Source organism: Microcebus murinus, chromosome 7 (genome assembly GCF_040939455.1).
Source record: "Microcebus murinus isolate Inina chromosome 7, M.murinus_Inina_mat1.0, whole genome shotgun sequence".
Lineage (NCBI taxonomy): Eukaryota > Metazoa > Chordata > Mammalia > Primates > Cheirogaleidae > Microcebus > Microcebus murinus.
In genome coordinates, this window is record NC_134110.1 from 45,141,391 (window position 1) to 45,161,652 (window position 20,262).

General features: G+C 41.4%; 1 protein-coding gene across 2 annotated transcripts in view; it reads left to right on the forward strand.

Annotated features, from left to right (window-relative positions):
* Positions 1 to 20,262, forward strand: part of SNTB1 (syntrophin beta 1) — a 244,764-nt gene that overhangs the window by 161,082 nt on the left and 63,420 nt on the right. The window contains exon 4 of one of the 2 annotated variants that reach the window (XM_076005054.1): positions 6,719 to 14,068. The exons of the other annotated variant lie outside the window; for it this stretch is intronic. Within the exon in view, the coding sequence (XP_075861169.1) occupies positions 6,719 to 7,027 (309 nt within the window). The 3' untranslated portion in view covers positions 7,028 to 14,068. Of the gene's footprint in view, positions 1 to 6,718; positions 14,069 to 20,262 lie in introns of those variants that run through there. 2 annotated transcript variants of the gene reach the window in all.

Consider the following 20,262-nt stretch of genomic DNA (forward strand, 5'->3'; position numbering starts at 1 on the left):
GGCACGGTGGCTCATACCTATAATACCAACACTTTGGGAGGCCAAAGTAGGAGAATCTCTGAAGTCCAGGAGTTTGAGACCAGGCTGGGCAGCATAGAAGACCTCATCTCTATAAAAAAAAAAAAAAAAGAAAGAAAGAAATGAGCCAGGTGTGGTGTCATGTGCCTATAATTCCAGGTATGTGGGTGGTTGAAGCAGGAGGATTGCTTGAGCCCAAGAATTCAAGGTTGCAACGAGCTGTGATGGCACCACTGCACTGGAGTCTGGGTGACAGAGTGAGACCATGTCTCAAAAAAAAAAAAAAATTATGACTAGAAGTAAGCCAGGTTCTATTCATCAAGATGATGAATGAATGACTCCAAAGGCATTTCAGATATCTTCTAGACAAGCTAGGATGTGAGGGCACGGTTTCTAGAGAGGTGCCTAATGGTACCTCAGTATTTGATATTCAGGGCTGCCTTGGGAGTCTGCTCCCCACTTTCTGGTGCAGTGTCCTTTGGCCACCTTAGCTGTGGCTCAAGTGAGCTTGTGTGCAGCTTGTGCTGCCACTTTGGAAGGTACAAGCTAAAAACCTCAGTGGCATCCATGTGGTGCCAAGTCTGCAGATGCACAGAATGCAGGAGCTATGGGGTCATGGCAGGGTCCACCTAGATTTTAAATGATGCCACAGACAGCCTCGGGGCCCAGACAGAAACTTATTGCAGGGCAGAGCTGCCACAGAGAGTCCCTGCCAGGGCTGTGCCTAGTGGAGCTATGGGAGCAGGACTACCACTAAAACTCCAGAAGTGCCGAGTTTCCAGCATGCAGCGCCAGCCTGGGAGAGTTGCGGACATGAGACTCCAATCTAAGATTGCTGAAACATGGGCTGAGCCCCACATAGCCAAGGAGGCAGGGCTGCCCAAGGCCTTGGGGGTTCAACCCCTGCCCCAGTGCACCCAGGATGTGGGACATGGACTCAAAGGAGCTTATTCTCCAGCTTTAAGACTGAACGTTGTTTTCCTGTTGGGTTTTGGGCCCGGTTACCCCTTTCTTCTGTCTCCATTTTGAAATGGGAATATCTATCCTATTGATGTATTACCATTGTATTTTGGAAGCAGGTAACTTGTTTTGATTGCACAGCCTCACAGCTGGAGGGGATTTGCCTCAGGGTGAATTGTGCTTTGAGCCTCACCCATATCTGATGTAGATGAAACTCTGGACTTTTTGAGTTGGTGCTGGAACAAGTTAAGACTTTTGGGTCTATTGGAATGTATTTTTCATGTGATAAGGACATGGATTTGGGGGGCCAGAGGCAGAATGCTATGATTTGAATGTGTTCCCCAAAGTTCATGTGTTGGAAGCTTAATCCCCAATGCAACAGTGTTGAGAGGTGGGCCTTTTAAGAGGTGATTAGGTCATGCAGGCTCTGCTCTCATGAATGGATTAATGCCCTTATCATGGGAGTGAGGTTAGTTATCACAAGAGTGGGATTCTGATAAAAAGAATGATTTTTACCCCTCCCCACCCCACCGCCCCCTGTGCATGCTCTCTGGCCCTTCTGCCTTCTGCCGTGGGATGATGCAGCAAGAAAGCCTTTGCCAAATGCAGGCCCCTCGACCTTGGACTTCCTGGCTTCCAGAACTATAAGACATAAATTTCTTTCCTTTATAAATTACTCAGTCTGTGGTATTCTGTTATAGCAACACAAAACAAACTAAGACACATGGATAGCAGACTCCACTAGATTTAGTTTTATCTTATTGGGCATTACAGATTGCCTTTCCTTTATGAGATAGACGTGTTCCAGAAAAACTGCCTGACTTTAGTAAAGAAAAAATGATTTTCCTATTGATTTCCATTATTTGACTTTTCAGATCCTCTTCTATTCAGCCCACTAGTGAGGGAGGGATTCCCCACCCTAAACAGAATGAGATGGCTAAATGCACACTACCCAACACTGGACAGGTGAGATTGACAGCAGTTTGTTAGGCAGGGACACTCAGCTTGGGAGGAGGCTGTGGCAAGCAGGCTTTGGCTAGGAGAGAGTAAGGCATGCCCTCCTTCCCGTGGGAGGATGTGATTGGCTTACTTGAATAATTTTGCAGGCATCGGGGAAGTAAAACCTGTTAGGTTGAGGACCAGGTGGAGTGCAGCTGGTCTAGCTGGGTAGTGGGCATATCAGGCGAGGCAGAGGAACTCACCTGTAGGCCTTTGGGGCCAGGTGGAGCTCCAAGATGTGAAGGCAACACATGACACATCTGGCCTTACAGTGATCATAGGCCTTACATTAATCAGTGCCTCAGGTAGAATTAATTAGGAGCAGAGACTGAGATAGAGATTCCTGAGGAATGATTTGCTAAGGAAGGCTCTTAGGAGAAACCTGTAATGAAGTGAGGAAGAAGCTGGGTAGGCTGGAGAGGAAGCTAAGCTAGATTTCAGCTGAAATCTAACTTTAGCCTGATTCCACCGGGAGCTCAGGAATGGCAGCACAGGGCTCTCCCACCTTGAGCCCAGGGAGCCGGGATTTTGTACACCCACGTAAGCCAGCCACTGAAGAAAGGCCATTCCTGCCAGCCAAGGACAGTTCTCTAGAGAAGGAAAGGGTTAAGCCGTCAGTCAGCACACACATCATGTGCAGCTTGGGTGCACTGGGCTAGTAAAGGGAATTCGGGAGGGGACCAATGACATCTGCTATAATCACTGGTGTGTTCCCATGAGGGAAGAAATCCCAGCAGATAGATGTACACAGGAGCTTTGGGTGGGACAGAAATAAAGCTAGTGGCCTGTTCTGTGCCTGATGAAGGTTGCAGCTACCACCTAGAAGTTTACTTTTATTTACAGCTGTATTCAAATTCTAATAACTCACCTTGGCATTAATTTGCTCCTTCTTCCCTCACATCATGGAATAATTATTTTTTAATGCTTTGAAATTCCCAAACATCATTTTCAGAGTCCCTTTGCATCCTTACATTTTCAGTCTGGGCTTTTTATTACTTCTCTAATAGAATTGGGCTGCAATGCGATGCAAATGAATGCATTACGTTTTCCATCTCGAAGTTCCCTCAAGTTGGTATTTTCAGGTTTTGTAAGTTGAATCCATTTCCTGGCTTATCAAGTCAGTAAACTGGAAGTTTTTTTATATTGATTTTATTTAGAATTAGGGATAGAAATATTCCTATCTCTAATTCTGGAACCCAATTTAACACTATCCATATCTACAAGTGACCTGCATCCAGAGGAGAGAGGGGGTCTTTATGAAGCCTCAGAAGTCAAGTAGGAGTCTTAAAATTATGTCACTCACTTCTCTATCATCAGAGAAAGACCTTAAAATATTCCCTGATCTGTTTGGGCCCTGAAGGTCATAAGCGTGCAGAGAAAAAGAGGCTGCTTCTTATATAGTCTATAGCTCCAGTGCCCAGACAGTGGCTGAGAAATAATAAGTGGTCAGTCCACGTTTGTCAGATGGGTCAGTCAGTGGGCCAGTGGTACTAGCCAGAACATGATTCCCTGTTGCTAGTAGACACTGCAACACGTTTTCTCTGGGAATAAAGTAAAATTCACATGATGCGGTCAAGGTGGCTTTGCTGGGGGGTCATTTCTGTGTTCTCAACGATCACCCTTTCACAGGAGAATGCTTAGATCATGGATTCTGTGTGATTTAGAGATTTCCTTGCTTGGAAATGTTAACTTTCTCCATATAGAGTGAGATGCGGGTATGATGATCTTTGAATGGTTATGTCTTTATTTTCCATAAATTTATCATTCTTTTTAATGAAAAGAACACTAGATTGGAGGCCAGAAAATGAGAGCTCTAGATTCAGGTTGCTAGTTGGTTTGTTGCTCCCTGCTCCTTAGACATATGCCTTACTTATTCCATGGGCTCTAAGAACCAAAGATTCTTATTATTTTATTTATTTTGAGACAGAATCTCACTCTGTTGCCCAGGCTAGAGTACCATGGTGTCAGCCTAGTGCACAGCAACTTCAAACTCCTGGACTCAAGCAATCCTTCCGCCTTAGCCTCTCGAGTAGCTGGGACTACACGCATGCACCACCATACCCAGCTAATTTTTTTCTATATATTTTTGGTTGGCCAATTAATTTCTTTCTATTTTTAGTAGAGACAGGGTCTCACTCTTGCTCAGGTTGGTTTTGAACTCCTACCCTTGAGCGATCTGCCCGCCTCGGCCTCCCAGAGTGCTAGGATTACAGACAAGTGTGAGCCACAGCGCCTGGCCCTTACAGAGCTTTAGAGATAGAAGGAGCAGAAAAAAAAATTATAGAGTACAAATTAAGCAATTTTACGCTACTTGACCATAGTCATGTAGCTAGTTTGCAGCAGGCATGAGATTAAAACTCATGTCTCTCTAACTTTCAGTCCGGGGCATAATTCACTCTAGCTGCGTAGATCTGCCATCCATACAAAATGTGATAAGAACTATTCAGAATTATGCAAACACTTGACCCTGTCATTGCTGTTTTGCCATTAAGAAGTGTGTGGGATTGTCTGGAACTTTGGAGAAATCAGATGTAGGGATAGAGATTGGGAGTACCTCCAAGAGACAGAGTCAAACAGTGGAAGAAATGCCTGGGAAAATGAGAAAGAGAATGAAGCCAAACTTGGAGGAACATCAGGAGTGAGAAGAAGATGGAATAAGAGTTGGTTTCTGATCTCAATGACCCTATGTCCAAGCTCTCTCTTGCTCTAAGTAGAATTGACACTTTCCTCCTGTTCTGAAAGGCTTCTAAAATCATTCAGGAGGCTCATTTGTCAAACTACTTTATTTTGGCTCATAAAACGTGTGGCTGTATATAGTTCATTTAACTCTCCAACCTCTCTCCCCTACCTCACCACCTGTCCATTTCTCATTCCTTGATCTTATTCTCTGGTCTGCATAGAAACAGACTAAGTCTTGTTTGAACTTTTATCTGTTGGATTCCTCTTAGTTGCGGGTTTCCCAGACTCTACCCCATCTTCTTGACCTGGTTAGCTGTCCACCTATAGGGCTGCTTTACTGCTCATTAGCACCTCCACTAAAGAGGGAGAAATGTGAATCAACCTGATTGGATTCCTATCAGAGGGGGAATATTGTACTGGCGGACTCTATTAGGGCAGGCGGAGTTTGTGCACATGTCTGTGTACTTTGCAAAATTTCAGGTGAACATTCACTTTTGTGTGTCTAGATTTCCCGACATGTACACTAAGATAACCTGAAGTCAATAGTATCAGTACTCAGAACACAAAAATATCCCTTGTGTGTGTGTGTTGGTGGGGAGGGTGCACACCCCTCCTGCATAATTTGTTTATATCTTAGCTATTTAATTCAAGCACCAAGTATTTTGGCTACGGTGAATTTTGAGAATCTAGAAATAAAGTTGGAGTCATATAAATGCAATATGAACTTACTGAATGAATATGTAGGAGGCAGGGAAGGGTAGTGGGGGTTGTACAACACCATAGTATAGAAGGAAGAGCCTGGGCTTTGGATGGGGACCTTACCTGGATTTGAATCCCCACTTTACTACTTTACTGGTTGGGTGATCTTAGGTAAGTTTCTTTAAGTCTTCAATCGTCAGTTTTTGTGTCTGCAAAAAAGAGACATTAATACTTACGTCAAAAGAGAATTTATATGGCTTAAATGAAATATTTTATGTAAATGTGTGGCACAAGGCTGGCACATGGCATTCAATAAATTTAATGCTGCAGATGAGGGCAACCAGCTGTCTAGCTTGCACATCTTTTTGGAAAGGTAGCACTCACTTTGGAGGAGTATTTTTGGAGTGGAATTTGTATAGAGGTTTTTAGAAATCTCTAAATTTTTGTGAATGCAAGTAAAATATATGCACATACTTTCCTCTATTAAATGCAGTAAAAAGGATATGCACTGGTCCTTTTGCTAAAATATGGACTTACCAGTTGGCTCAGAGCTACCAATTCTATATTCTATATGCTTTAGTTTATTCCTAACTTCTATTTTATGGCAAAGAACCATCATTTTCATATAGCTTTCATCCTTAATACTATCATTGGGCCTTTTAGGCCATTTTACAAAAATAAACTGTTTATTTGTGTGGTATTTGTCTTTCATGCCTTCATGCAAGGGGAGAATAGCAGAGTCATGCAACATGTCTATGAAAGGCTGTCAGCTAGCATTCCTCTAGATTTGAGTGTCAACTCATACATTTAAAACTGGCCCTCAGCAAAATTACAAACTACTGCAAATCATCATCATGCAAAGTCACACAGAGTAAAAACTGTATTCAATCCATGAAGACCAAAGATCTACTGTAATGACTGAGTAAAATCTGAACTTAATAAATAATCAAAATGTATACCCAACACTAGTGTGGCCAAAATTAGAGAGGGAGAAAAAACAGTGTAAACTGGGGTTTGCAAGGAAGCTTGCTGAGAAAAATCAAACTTGAGCTGGTCTTCAAAAAGAAGAAAAAGATTTGAAAGCTTTGTCTGGGTCATATGTGACCTATAGCTTACTTTCACAGAAAAAGTCCTCAAATGAATAATATAATACTTGATGCCTGGAAACGAGGTCATAAGTCAGAGTTATATAAATCAGTCCCAATTTACCCGTAAATGGGATGTGAAATTCATATATCTATATATATGAGTATAATTTAAACAAGACCCTATTATCAATCTTTCAGATGTAACTCCATATTTAATGAACTGTAAATTGTAAAAGCACTTTTCTAAAGTTTATATGAACTTGATTTTATGCCAGGCACAGTGGCTTACACCTGTAATCCCAGCACTTTGGGAGATCAAGGCAAGAGTTCCTGACCAGCCTGGGCAACATGGCTGGACCCCATATCTACAACAAATAAAGAAAAAACTTAGCCAGGTGAAGTGGCATGAGCCTGTAGTCCCAGCGACTTGGAAGACAGGCAAGAGGATCGAGCCTGCAGTGAACTATTACCATGCCACCACACTCCAGTCTGTACAACAGAGCAAAACCCTGCCACTAAAAACAAACAAACAAGCAAACAAACAAATACCCAAAGTAAGTTTGATTTTAAAAGGCAGTTGTTAGCTAAGTGTATAAAAATGTTTTTTAAATAAAAGCATAAAATAATGTATTCATAATTTCTGTGTTTCTTTTCACTAGATCAGAAGTTGAAGGAGAAGCATGTGTAGAAGTTTAGGGTTCATGATGACTTGTGTAGAATCTAACCCATAGATATTCTTGTTTTCTCCTTTTGCTATTTAAACTTTTCTTGTAGAAAACAAGAACCTTAAACATAATTGCTAGTTATTCTAGTGCACTTGAAACAGAGGTTTCTGGAAGCTTCACCATGGACCTTGATATTTTTCTATAGTAAGTGGACCTACCTTGGAAATGTGGAAACCAACTTCCAGCACTAGATTTGACTTTTTTCCACATTGTTTTTCCTTCATTCCAAGCTTCAAAGCTGTAGCTTGATAATAACTGGGTTGAAAGGTAATATTAGTATCATCCAGAGTCCAACAGCCATAAGACCAGGAAGGAACTATCACAGAAATCTGTATTTTTTAAAATCCATCATCCTTTAGGGGTCGAACATCTTTTTGCTTATTAAGAATCAAATGATTTTTAAAGACAAATATATGATTAATCATTTGCTTATGCATTTGATAAACATTCTTCAGCACCTGTAATTCATTCATTTGGTGAATAACTATTCAGTACATATGCTATGTCAAGCACTATTATGGTGACAAGTCAGACGAATTCCTTGCTGCATTGGGGCTTACATTCCAGCAGGGAAGATGAATAATACAGAAGAAAAAAAAACAATTCCGGTAGGGATATGTGCTATAAAGGGAATGGGCAATGTGAATATAAGGGGTGAGGAAATTAATTTTAGATAATTGCTTATAATGGGCAAGACAGTGGGTTAGAGGAACAAAGATGTTCTCAAGGAACTTATGAACAAATGGGAAAGACAAACATGGAAACTAAGAATTTCCAATATAGAACATACTATAATTTATTTCTGTATTAAATCTGTGAGGGCTTATAGGAAGGAATCAGCTAACTTGGTCTAGGGGTTAAGAAAGGTCTTAAGCTGAATCTTAAAGCTCAGGTAGAGAAAGACTTTCTGGTTTGCAGAAATAGTATGTGCAAAGGCTTCAAGACACAAAATCCATGGCCTCATTTAAGAATAGCCATTAATCTTGGTTGGCTGGAACACTGCATATATATATTCAGGTGCTACTGCCTTTCTTAGCAACACCCTTAGGCATTTGTACCTTCACTTGTATGCTACTGTATTGCATTTTTAGAATTCTTCTTTGGAACGGCCTTCAAAGATAATTCCTTAGCAATGTGTGAAAATCTACTTTACAGTCACATGGGCATCCCCCTTTGCCCAAAATGTATCCTCTTTTTCACTTTCACCCTGCTTGGTTCAGCTTAGTATCCTCCACCTGTTTAAACAATAGGTCCTGTCTCACAGAGTTAGGGACCTGGAGGTGGATTTTGAGCAGGGAATGAGGTTGGGCACGCTGCTGTGCTGACCAAAGCTGACCAGCAAAGTGCCTCATCCAAAATGTATGAGGAAGCCAAATGCCGTAAGTTCTGGAAAAAAATTCCACAGCATTTTTTTAAGTCCCTACTACTGGGACAAACGCTCTATTCTACTTTATTACTAGTTCTAGTGAGTTTTACATATTAATTCAGTCTTCACCCAGTATATATAAATCTGTGGACTGTCTTTCTTTAAAAAAGTCAGAGAGCTGTAGCATATTGCTTTTCATGAAATACAGTCTAAGGCTCTTTGTATGGTGACAAAATAAATTTAGACGCGACCACGCCAATGTCCCATCCCACAAAAACGTTCTTCCTTGGCGTCTCAACTCTAAGGAGTGTACAAGTTATAATGACATAATTAAATATTTACTTGGTGCTTTATAGAGTGATTTTATACTCACTATTTCCTTTAACCCTTCTAAGAGCTGACTGATTCTACACGGGTTAACTACCCGAGCGCTGTTGGTTTGGCGAGTGAGAGTGGGTCTGAGCCCACTGAGGCTGTGCTCCCAGCTCACAGGTGGGGGCACCGGGCTCTGCTGGAGCCACACCTTTCCCTTTCAGACGGACACCCAGGCGTCTCCCATGATGTCGCCTGTGCTTCGTCGTTGTCATGGTGCAAAGTGCTTATCGGGATTCTGCCAAAAAAAGGTGCGATCATTGAGTATAAAAACTACGCTTTGAGTCGTGCTGACAAGAAAGCTGATCCTCAGTGCTGGAATGATTGGTCTGACCTTTTATTTTTAAGTGGTTTTATGCAAATGGGAGCTCTGCATACTCTGTAATTTTTAAACATAATGTTTTCCTGTTTGTTTGTTTTTATTTTTCAAACCAGCTACAAAAATGAAGCTAATTGCAGGCACCAGTGTTGAGTCAGGTCATCATCTCTAAAACCGCCAACTGCTAATGGCCTCTCCCTCATTGTTCCACCCTTAAAGAAAAGGGAAATTGACAGCCCTAACCCCAAATGTACTATTAATTAATTACTTTGAATCATGTCAGACTTGGAGATCCCAGGAAGCCTTTCTTTCCTAATAGAATTTTCCCATTCCTACTAGGTTTTGTTGTCCTCCAAGAAAAGGTGATAGATATGTAAGCAGTATCTGCGCCAAATGAGGAATGACAGGGGATATTTGAGAGGCCCCACTCTGAGAAGAACAGTTTTTTTAAGAGCTGTTTATGACTACATCCAGTTAACGAAGAAATAGGAAAGAACGAAGAAAAGAGAAAGTGAAGGGAAGGAAAGGAAGAAAATAAATAAGGAAGAAGAAACACATGCTCTAATCATTTTACTTCCCTTAGATTTAAACCAGCTTATGTTATTCAGATGATAAACATAACATTTGGTCTTCAGGAGACTTCCTTTAAAACTTTCAGTCCTGACCTTGGGGCTACTCACTTGGATCTCTAATGAATGGTACTTGATTCCTAGAAATATGATAATGCCATTTGGATGTTCAGTTTTCTCCTATTTTGGTGGTAAATCTGATAAATTCTTCATGCAATCAGAAAAGCAAATCAATAACCATGAAGCCCTGTGGGTCCTGCAAGGGGATTTTTCCTCCTCTCAATTTTTAATGAGGCCCCACATTCATCGTCTTCCCCAACGGCTACTTTGAACAAGATGTGCTCGGTGTGTGCTGCTGAGCTGATGCCAGGCTGCTGACCTTTGCATTCGATGAGCCCTCAGCCGAGACTCTGACCTAAGCGCACACATATTGTTGGATCCATCAAGTTGCTTCTTGGCTCGGATACTAATGTGCAGCTAATGAGCTACATGGTGCACATATTAACCCTGGCTCTGGCAGCGCTAATGCCAGATGCACAGGGAGATGGAGTTGGGAGGAGGGCAGCAAGACGCCCAGGGTACTGGCTTCTTAATAGACGTGAACAGTTAGAAGAGCCGTGTTGCAGAATACCTGGTTCATGGCTTATGGGAAGTAATAAGCAATCAAGAGGTGGAGAAAACGTGCTGTCTTGTATCTTCTCTTAAATAAAAAAATCCCTCCACATCAGAGGGATGCTTTATGAGCTGTGAAATAGGGAAGAGAGTTGAAATGTTTAAAGAGTCAGGTAATGGCTTTTTATTACCAAAGGGAAGCTGGTGTCCAGCCCTGCTGTTGAGTAACAGTAGATTTAAGACCTCCAGACATGGCCGTGTGGCACTGACCACAAGCACATTGGTGACATTTCAAGACAGTGCTGTGTTGTCTGGTTTTTTTTTCAAGAGATGGCAGGTGAGGGCACAGAAGGGCATGTTACTGGGTTTGGAAGCAATTTTTCAAAAGGCAGTTCTTGAAAAAGTTTCTACCAGAGACGTAGCATGCCAGAAAAGGACTTGTATCTATTAATAATTTGTTACTGCATCCAGAGTGCCTAGCACTGATCGTGGCTCCTAGTTGAAGGCAGATTGATTGAACTGGTTAAGGAATTGAGAAAATTGACTATAAACTCAACCAGGTGACTAAGGATAGCTATTTAGCCATTTGACTTTGGGTAAGGTATGTCTCTTAAATTTGTTCCAACTGCCTCATTTTACAGGTGAGAAAACCTAGGCACAGAGGGATACACAACTTTATACTATATTGTACTGTCTCTTCTAAGTACTTAGGTTGTATGCAAAAGAAGGGTACCTGCTGTGATACTGTGGATAAACAGTGGACGCCAAACACAAATGACCCAGCTCTTATCCTCATTCTGGCCCTTTGAGCTCTTTCTTCTTGAGCAAACCACTAACAGTCTCTCTGAGCCCCTGCACCCTCCTTCGTCAATGGTAGTAGCAATGCACATGGAAGCACTATGTGAACTTTAGAGTCCCATGTAAATGTGAGCCTTTAATATTATCATTAATTTTCCAAGACCCTGTTATTATAGTTTAAAAAGGGGGTATGCATGAGAAAAAAAGAAAGAAAAAGGGAATCCATGATCAAATAACTTTGAAGAAAACGCTCTATTCTGCCTTTTGGAAGATATTAAAGGCTCTGAGACCCCCTGATATAAAGAAACTCATCTGAATTTGTTTAACATGGTGATTCCTAAGTCAGTCTCACATTTGTAATTCTCCATCTTTAACCTTGTAAAGATGAAAGGGAAAATGCCATGTACCTTTTTCTGTACAAATGTCAATAAACCTGCATTTATTTATTCACCATCACTGAGTAAGCACCCAGTGCATTGTAGTAGTGTAGCAGCAGTATTGTAGTGTTTCTCAATGGAACACCATCGGAACTGCCTGGAGAAGGGATGATGTTAGTTAAAAATGCAAATTTTGTATCCATTAACCAACCTCTCCATTCTCCCACACCACCATACGCACACACATTTCCCAGCCATCATTGTCCTCTCCAACTCCATGAGATTAACTTTTTTAGCTCTCACATATAAGTGAAGACATATGATACCTATCTTTCTGTGCCTGGCTTATTTCATTTAATGTAATGACCTCCAGTTCCATCTGAGTAACTATGGCTAACAATAATATACTGTATATTTCAAAATAGCTAGAAGAGAAGATTTGAAATGTTTGCAACACAAAGAAATGATAAATGTTCCAGAAGATGGATATCCCAAATGCCCTAATTTGATGATACATTGTATGCATGTATCAAAATATCACATTTATCCTATAAATATGTATAATTATTGCATATTAATAAAAAAGTTTTTTAAGTGCAGATTTCAGGGCCCGATCCCAAGCTCACTGGTTCAGAATCTCCCCAGCACATGGGGCCTGTAAATCTATATTTTCAGCAAGCTCCCAGGTGATTCTGATGCACAATGAAGTTTAATAACTATCATCGCCATATACTGTGGTGCAGAAGAGCACAGACTATGGAGTTACTCTCTTTGTTTTATGACTTACTATTAATAGCTCTGTGACCTGAGTAAGCTACCTTAATATTTCTAAGCTCCAGGTTTCTTATCTGTGAAAGGGGTATAATAACTACTTTGCAAAGATTTTGTGAAGATTAAATGATAGAATGTGCTTATTACAGCATCTGATATAATAAAATGTCATTCATAAGAATAGCTACTATTACTGTTATTATGCAACTATGCAAAGTGGAAACCACTTCCTTTGAATGCTCACTGTCCAGTGAGAGACTAAAATTTTAGCAGTTAACTGTAGGCACCATGATGTGTGCTGTGGGGGAGATATTTGAGATAAGCTTCAAGTAGGTGTCTTCTAGGTAAGAACCAAGCCCATTGATGCACATTAAAAAAAAAAAAAAATCAGAAGAGCACTTCCAGGAAACCCGAAAAGGATAAGTGCCACATTTCTGGCACTGCCTTCTCAGTAGCTGTGTGGCTTGGCTTCCTATTACTCACATATCAGAAGTAATTCCTCTTTTGCTGATTTAATTAATTTTCTTCACAGACTGTTGTAGGAAATCTGGAAAAAAGGATTGCAATTATTCTAAAATAATTTAAAATAGTAGTTCCAGTTTCCTTGTTAACTGTTTTTCCCCCTAGGGCTTTTAATTGTGATGTGGTAACTTTGGGTTTTGTTTCTCTCTCTTCTCCACTCTTCAGTGAAGGTATAAGGTGAAGGCTGCCAGGTGGCTAAAAGTGACCAGGAACAAAGATCTAACTAATTCCAAGCTTAGTGATGGATAAGACTAATAGCAACTAGCATGAATTTCACAAGTAATCTGTTTAGCATTATCAATAAAATTTAGCAAATTTAGGTTAAGTGCCTGCTGTAGGGTCAGCCCTGCTCAGAGGCATTAATGGGCTACAAATGCAAAATGTGGCCCCTATCCTCAAGTAGTTTATAAAGTGATTAATGGAGGAAACAATTAATGGAGAAGTTTCAAAATAAAATAGTGAATAATAGAAAAAATGTATATGTAAAGCAAAACACACTCACTCCAGTCTGGGTGACCTAATGAGACCCTGAATCAAAAAAAAAAAAAAAGAAGTGTCCCTACAGAGCAGCTTTATCCTGAAGCATCTGCCAGGTGCTGCCAGAGTTTCAATGGCATAAGTCAATGTTTGTAATAATTACCCAGCTTTGAGTTTCCTGGATCATGTAGGCAGTATAAATGCTAATCCCAGCCTCTTGTGAGGCAGAAGCCTGTTGTTACAAATTATCAGAGGAGACTTTTTTGTTTTTTAACATAGGGTCTCACTCTGTTGCCTGAGCTAGAGGAGTGCAGTGGTATCATCGTAGCTCACTGGAACCTCCGGCTCCTGGGCTCAAGTGATCCACCTGCCTCAGCCTCCTGAGTAGCTGGGACTACAGGCATGTACCACTGTGCCCGGCTAATTTTTCTATTTTTTGTAGAGATGGGGTCATGCTATGTTGCTTAGGTTGATTTCTAACTCTTGGCCTCAAGCAATGCTCCAGCCTGGCCTCCCAAAGTGCTGAAATTACAGGTGTGAGCCTCTGCACCCAACCTCATCCTGCATTTTTAGGTACTCATAGCATAAGGGGGTTTTTTTGAAGGTGTTTATTGTGTTTATTTTACTTTTTTTATTTCTGCATATTATGGGGGTACAAATGTTTAAGTTACGTATGTTGCCCTTGCCGCCCTCCCCCCTCACTGTCTAAACACAAGGGTTTTTTTTTTTTTTTTTTTTTTTTTTGAGACAGAGTCTCGCTTTGTTGCCCAGGCTAGAGTGAGTGCCGTGGCGTCAGCCTAGCTCACAGCAACCTCAAACTCCTGGGCTCAAGTGATCCTTCTGCCTCAGCCTCCCGGGTAGCTGGGACTACAGGCATGCGCCACCATGCCCGGCTAATTTTTTATATATATATCAGTTGGCCAATTAATTTCTTTCTATTTATAGTAGAGACGGGGTCTCGCTCTTGCTCAGGCTGGTTTTGAACTCCTGACCTTGAGCAATCCGCCCGCCTCGGCCTCCCAAGAGCTAGGATTACAGGCGTGAGCCACAGCGCCCGGCCAACACAAGGGTTTTTAAGATAGCTAGTCCTTCACTGCTGGAGTGAAAAGTTATATGATGGGTTCATTGAGAATGCATGAAATTTATACATTAATTTAGGGAGAAGCAACGTCTTTATGGTAATGAATATTCCTTCCCAAGCACTGAGTATTTGTTTAGATTTTCTTTGTGTCCCTTGATTATATTTTTAAAATTTTCTGTATGTGGATTTTTACTTCATTTTAGTTTTTATTTAAGTTTATTTAGTTTTAGCTGTTTATTTGGAATACTTTCATTTCTAATTTCTATTGACTAAAGTTATGACTGAGAATGCTATGATTTCTGTAAATTTTGTATGTACTTGTTGGATTCTTTTGTTGTTTATAATAGTTTTCCAATTTTGTCTCTTGGGTTTTCCAGTTATACAATCATTTCATCCCCAAATTATGATAATTTTACCTCTTTCTTTGAATTTTTCATGCCATTGCTTAATTTTTCTTGCCAGATTGACAGAACTTTCTTAACAACATTATATGATAATGGGGACAGAGAGCGTTTCTGTACTTTCCCTACCTTAAGCAGGAGTGCCTCTCCTGGTTTCTTGTTAAGCCTCACACCGGTGATGGACATTTATGTAGGTCTTTAGATTTTAAAAGCACTTTTCTCTACATTGTCATGTTTGAATTCTTACCACCACTTGGTTATGTGAGACACAGAAATGCCCAATTTGTTCAATTTTCTTTTAAAGACAACTTATTGAAAATTTTACCTCAGTGACCAATGACCTTCAATTGTACCTACAGCTGGAAGTTTTATCCACTTTTGGTTACTAGATGTAGTGGTAATACCTGCCTATTCACAAGCTTCCTGTTGTCTTGTTTCCTACTGAAACACAAATCTGGTTATCTTCTCTTTAACTAAAAATCAAGTGAGAAAAATTTTAAAAGCAATGAAATGATTTGAACTTATATATATTATTATATAGTATAATATAGTATAGAGTATAGCGTATACACTATATATATATATATATAGTGTGTGTGTGTATATATATAATAACCTCAGCATAAAATTTTAGGGTAATAGCTATTACTTTAAATGCTTATATAAAGCACCTGAAAACTCTGTCCTGATCTGTTTATATTTACACAGTTGATGGCATTAACTAAGGGTCACCATGTAAGTTTGTGTAGTTTGTGTATTCCACAAAGGTGCCCAGATGCGGGGACTAGTAAAGGCAAAATCCAGTTGACATTCTCCCTGCCAAGCCTCACACCCTGGCAGGGCCTAACTAAGGGCCCCATTAGTCTGTAACTAGACGTTGCACCTGCAGGGTTGTGTCTTCCCAGAAAGTGGCGCCTTTTCATCATTCACTTAAAGATTCCAGAAGGCTGATACCACAAGCGGTGGAGTCAACTCGCTCCCCTAAAGTCTAATTCCATGCACAGCTCGTGAGAGTCACGGTGCAACCTCACACTAGTGTTGCACTGGGGTTTTGCCTCATCTGGACTTCGTTTTAACTGCACATTCCCAGATGTTAGCCTGATAGCTACTTCCCGGGAGTTTGGCATCTCCATGGGAAATGGAGTAACTGAAAACTCCCTTCCGAGGCGCGTTGTGAAGGGTGGGAACAGCACACTGACTTCTGGAAGCAGGTAGATTTCCAGTGCATCTGTAAACCACAACGGCCTCAGCCCATCTCCTGCTGCTTCCCCCGGCTTAAGAGAAAGGGAACTGCAGAGTCAGCACTGCTGTATCAAATGAATATAGAGGTGGAAGGAATCCTATACCACACACACTCTACACTTTATACACAAAGACACGGAGGTGCAGGAACATGCTGTGACCAAGCCAAGACCACACACTTGACAACCAGAGTGTGGAGACTGAAATACAGGATCCTGACTTATAATTTTCTTACCAGCAATGGTTACTGAGCCACCTCGTTCAGTCTTAGGCTCCCGTGCTAACATTTTTGGAATAGTTGGATGTATGCATTTAAAACACCAAAGTCACAGGCTTCCAAGCCTCAGGCTAATTAGTGGCCTCTGATAGGACCTCATGAGAAAAGAAGAACCGATATTTGGCACGCCTGCAAGAGTGGGCCCCTTAGCTGCGAAGGCCTGACTGACAACTGATGGAGACTCAGGTACCAAAAGCACCACCGTGAGCCATGACAAAGCGGAGGACACTCCTGTGCAGAGACAGACGACTATTCTGATAGAGAAGCCAAGGTGACACTGAAAAAGGAAGGGACAACTGCTTCTGCTTCTGATGGGTTCCCCATTCCCAGGAGGGCTGGGAGAGGGCAGTTTCCCTCCTGATCTTTGGGTTCCTTGAGACTTTTTCAGTCTCACCTACACCTCCTTATTTATTTTTCCCATATGAGTCATTTTTTCCATTTTTTTGTAAAGAAAGTGTCTGGACCAACACTGCCTTCTACTCGTAGACACTTGGGCACAGAACCCTGGAGGGGCAGGATTCCATTTGCCAAAGCCCTGGCTGACGACTCTTGCAGTCCCTACTGAGAAGGGCTGCTACCACCTCTTCATCGTCATCCCTGGCCAACATCTACCACTGGGGTAATGGAAGCCTCCCTCCACCACTTTCTAATTCTGTTAGAAAGAGCTGTGTTTCCACGAGTGATTAATGAATTGATCACTGAACTGAATTTTAGGCCTATTTTGAGGTGATTTCTAAATGCAACTTGAATCCCACAGGACCTCTGGGTGACATGGGACCCAGCGGATGCTCCTTCTCACCCAAGAGCACATGGGCACAGAGTGTCATGTCCGATGGATCAGTGCTTCTCAAACTTTGGAAGGACTTGTTAAAACATACATCACTGGACCTCCCCCACCTACAAGAGTTTCTGACTCAGTAGCTTTGGAGTGTTATCCAAAAAATTTGCATTTTTAGCAAGTTCTCAGGCAATACTTACTGATGATGCTGGTTCCAAATTATACTTTGAGAAATGCTGCTTTGGGACAATGCTTTTCAAAAAAAAAAAAGAAAAAGCAAGAAGTGAGCATGACTACTAAAAGGTCTAGGGTTATTGGGGAGGATGGTGAAAATGTTCTAAAATTAGATTATGGTGATAGCCCCACAACTCTGGAATTATAAATAAGAATCATTGAATTGTACATTTTAAATGAGTGAGCATTGTGGTGTATCAATAGTAAGATAATAAAGCTGCTTAAAAGTTATTAACTTATCAGTGAGTTCTGAAAATTAATTTAGATGGTTACAAACTATTTTTTCTTTTAATTAAATAGAATAAAATAGAAAAGATTAGAATGTGTTTACAAAGTGTATTCATGTTCTCCAGAGAAACAGAAGCAATGGGATGTCGGTGTGGATGGACGGATAAATGGATGGATGGATAGATAGATAGATAGATAGATAGATAGATAGATAGAGAATGAGTGATTTATTTTAAGGAATTGGCTGGTAAATCTGAAATCTGCAGGGCAGGTTGGCAGGCTGGAAATTCTAAGTTGAAGCCTACAGTCTAATGGCAGTGTGAGGGCAGATTTCCTTCCTTGGGGGGAACCTCAGTCTTTGAAGGTCTTCAGCTGACTCAATAAGGCCCATTTATGTTATAGAAGGTAAGTTGCCTTACTCAAAGTCTACTGATTTAAATGTTAATCACATCCAAAAAATACATTCACAGCAACACTGTTTGACTGAAGCACAGAGCACCATAGCCCAGCCAGGTTAACACATAACATTTACCATCACACAGAGTAAATATATCATTTTGTAAAACAGTTGTTTCCATTTGCACACACATGCACGTCTATGCATGAAAAGACTTGTGATTTTTAAATGTCTTCATTACATGTGGGTCATAGATTTAAAAGTACAAAAGCCTCTGCTTTATAAAATTTTCATCCAGTAAGCAAAACAAACAAACAAAACACCTGCTTTAGTACTTTTGGTGAAAGCACATGAAATGGAATTTAATGAAGTCTTTTTGCCTCCAACTTAAACCCAGTGGGAAGAAAGTAGTCTCCAGATTCCGGTTGTCTTCTCTGGCTCTCACCTTTATTACTCTAGACAGCCATATGCTTGCGACTGTCTGAGGGCTCGTAATGCCAAGCCTGGGATGATTGAACCAAGTGGAAAACACATGTAGGCTGGCAGGCGCGTCTTGTAGACAGATCAGGATGATTAAGCGGCACCTCGTTGTTTCATTAACATGTGACCAAGCAGTTCATTTGGAGGAGGCAGTTTTGAAATGACAGCTTTAAAAATAAAAACACTGTGATTTCTTACTTAACCAGTTATGTGCAGAGCTGGCAGTCCTGAGCTCCCACTCCATCCCCAGGCAGGGCACCCAGTGAGAGTCGAGGACGGAGTAAGACACAGAAGTGGATGAAGTTGTCCCTGGTACACATTGCTTGTATTTGTGTATGTGTGTGCGAAAAATACACACACACAAAATTAAGGGTCTTTAATTTTTTTAGCACATGTCTGTCCTGGGTTAGAGATAGGATCAGTCTTAGGTATGGGGTGTGGATGTCCATGGGATACTTTTGGTAAAACACAATTTAAGTTATTTTTAAAGATAATTTCAAATGGTCTCATCCAAGCAAGGTGTCTCAGAATATCAGATGTTTTCATTCTGACATCTGAATTCATCTCCCTTGGGTATGCAATGAGTACACCACCACCACCACGTGCTGTCTGCCCACCCTCGCCACTGGAAACCAGTCTGATGATAACTGCAGGAACACAAATCTCTTTGGTGAGATTTGGATCGTTCCCCAGGTGAACCACCCATCCCTATTCCCAGCAGCACTAGCAGCCGGCACCTCCTGACCTGACCCATGGGGTGCCAGCCGAGCTGCCACACCCTCCCCCTTTGTCTCTGTCTCCTGGCACCATGCTCTTTTACCTACTTGAGCAGGGGAAAGTGGTGGCATGTTTTGTCCTGTCTGAACTGTTTGCTTTTCCTTCCCATCTTAGTCTAACCAGTCCCCTGTGCTCAGGCTGGGCCAGGATGGGTGAGGCTGGGTTAGTCTTTGATTCTGCCCCCTCTCTTTAATTGGCTGACCCTGCTCTGTGTCCTATGCTTGAGCCTCCTTCACCCCACAGTCTTACAGCTGGGCCCCATCCCACTTCCTTAAGGCCAAGCCCAGTTCCCCTCACTCTCTAGCTGCTCTTGTCTCATGGCCAGCCTCCAGCTGAACCACAAAACCATGCAGTTTGACTGTAGAACTACTACACTATGCCAACCAAGGTAGATTATAAATTAAATAGCAAATTGATGCATAGAATCATAGACAAGTAGAGAATTCCAGCTACTGATTGCTCAGTAATACATACCTCAATTAAATACTTTTTAATTGAGGCAGCATCTTCAAAACAACACCATTTTAATATCTCTGACAATTCTATGGGCTGACTGGGTTTAACCAGAAAGAACTTCTCTTCCACATGCAATCAGAGAGGGCTGCAGTCATCTGGAGGCTTGACTGATGGTGCACACATGTGGCTGGCAGCTGGTACTGGTTGTCAGCTGGGAGCTCAGCTGGGATTGTCAACCAGAGCACATTGGTTTTCCATGTGCCCTTTCTGTATGGCTTGGGCTTCTCTTAGCATGGGGGCTGCATCCCAGGGGTCAAAGTTCCCAGTGTGCGTAGGCAGAAGTTACAAAATGTCTTAAAACCCAGTCTTAGAAGTAACACAGCATCATTTCTGCTGCATCCTGTTAGTCAAAACAAGTCACAGGGCCAGCTCAAAAGAGGGAAGCAGACTCCACCTCTTGATGGACTTGTGACTAGCCCTTTCCTGACCACACAGAGACAGGGAAACAGATAAAAAGAATAGGTGAATTGAAAATTCCAACTAAAATTTTGAGGAGTTAT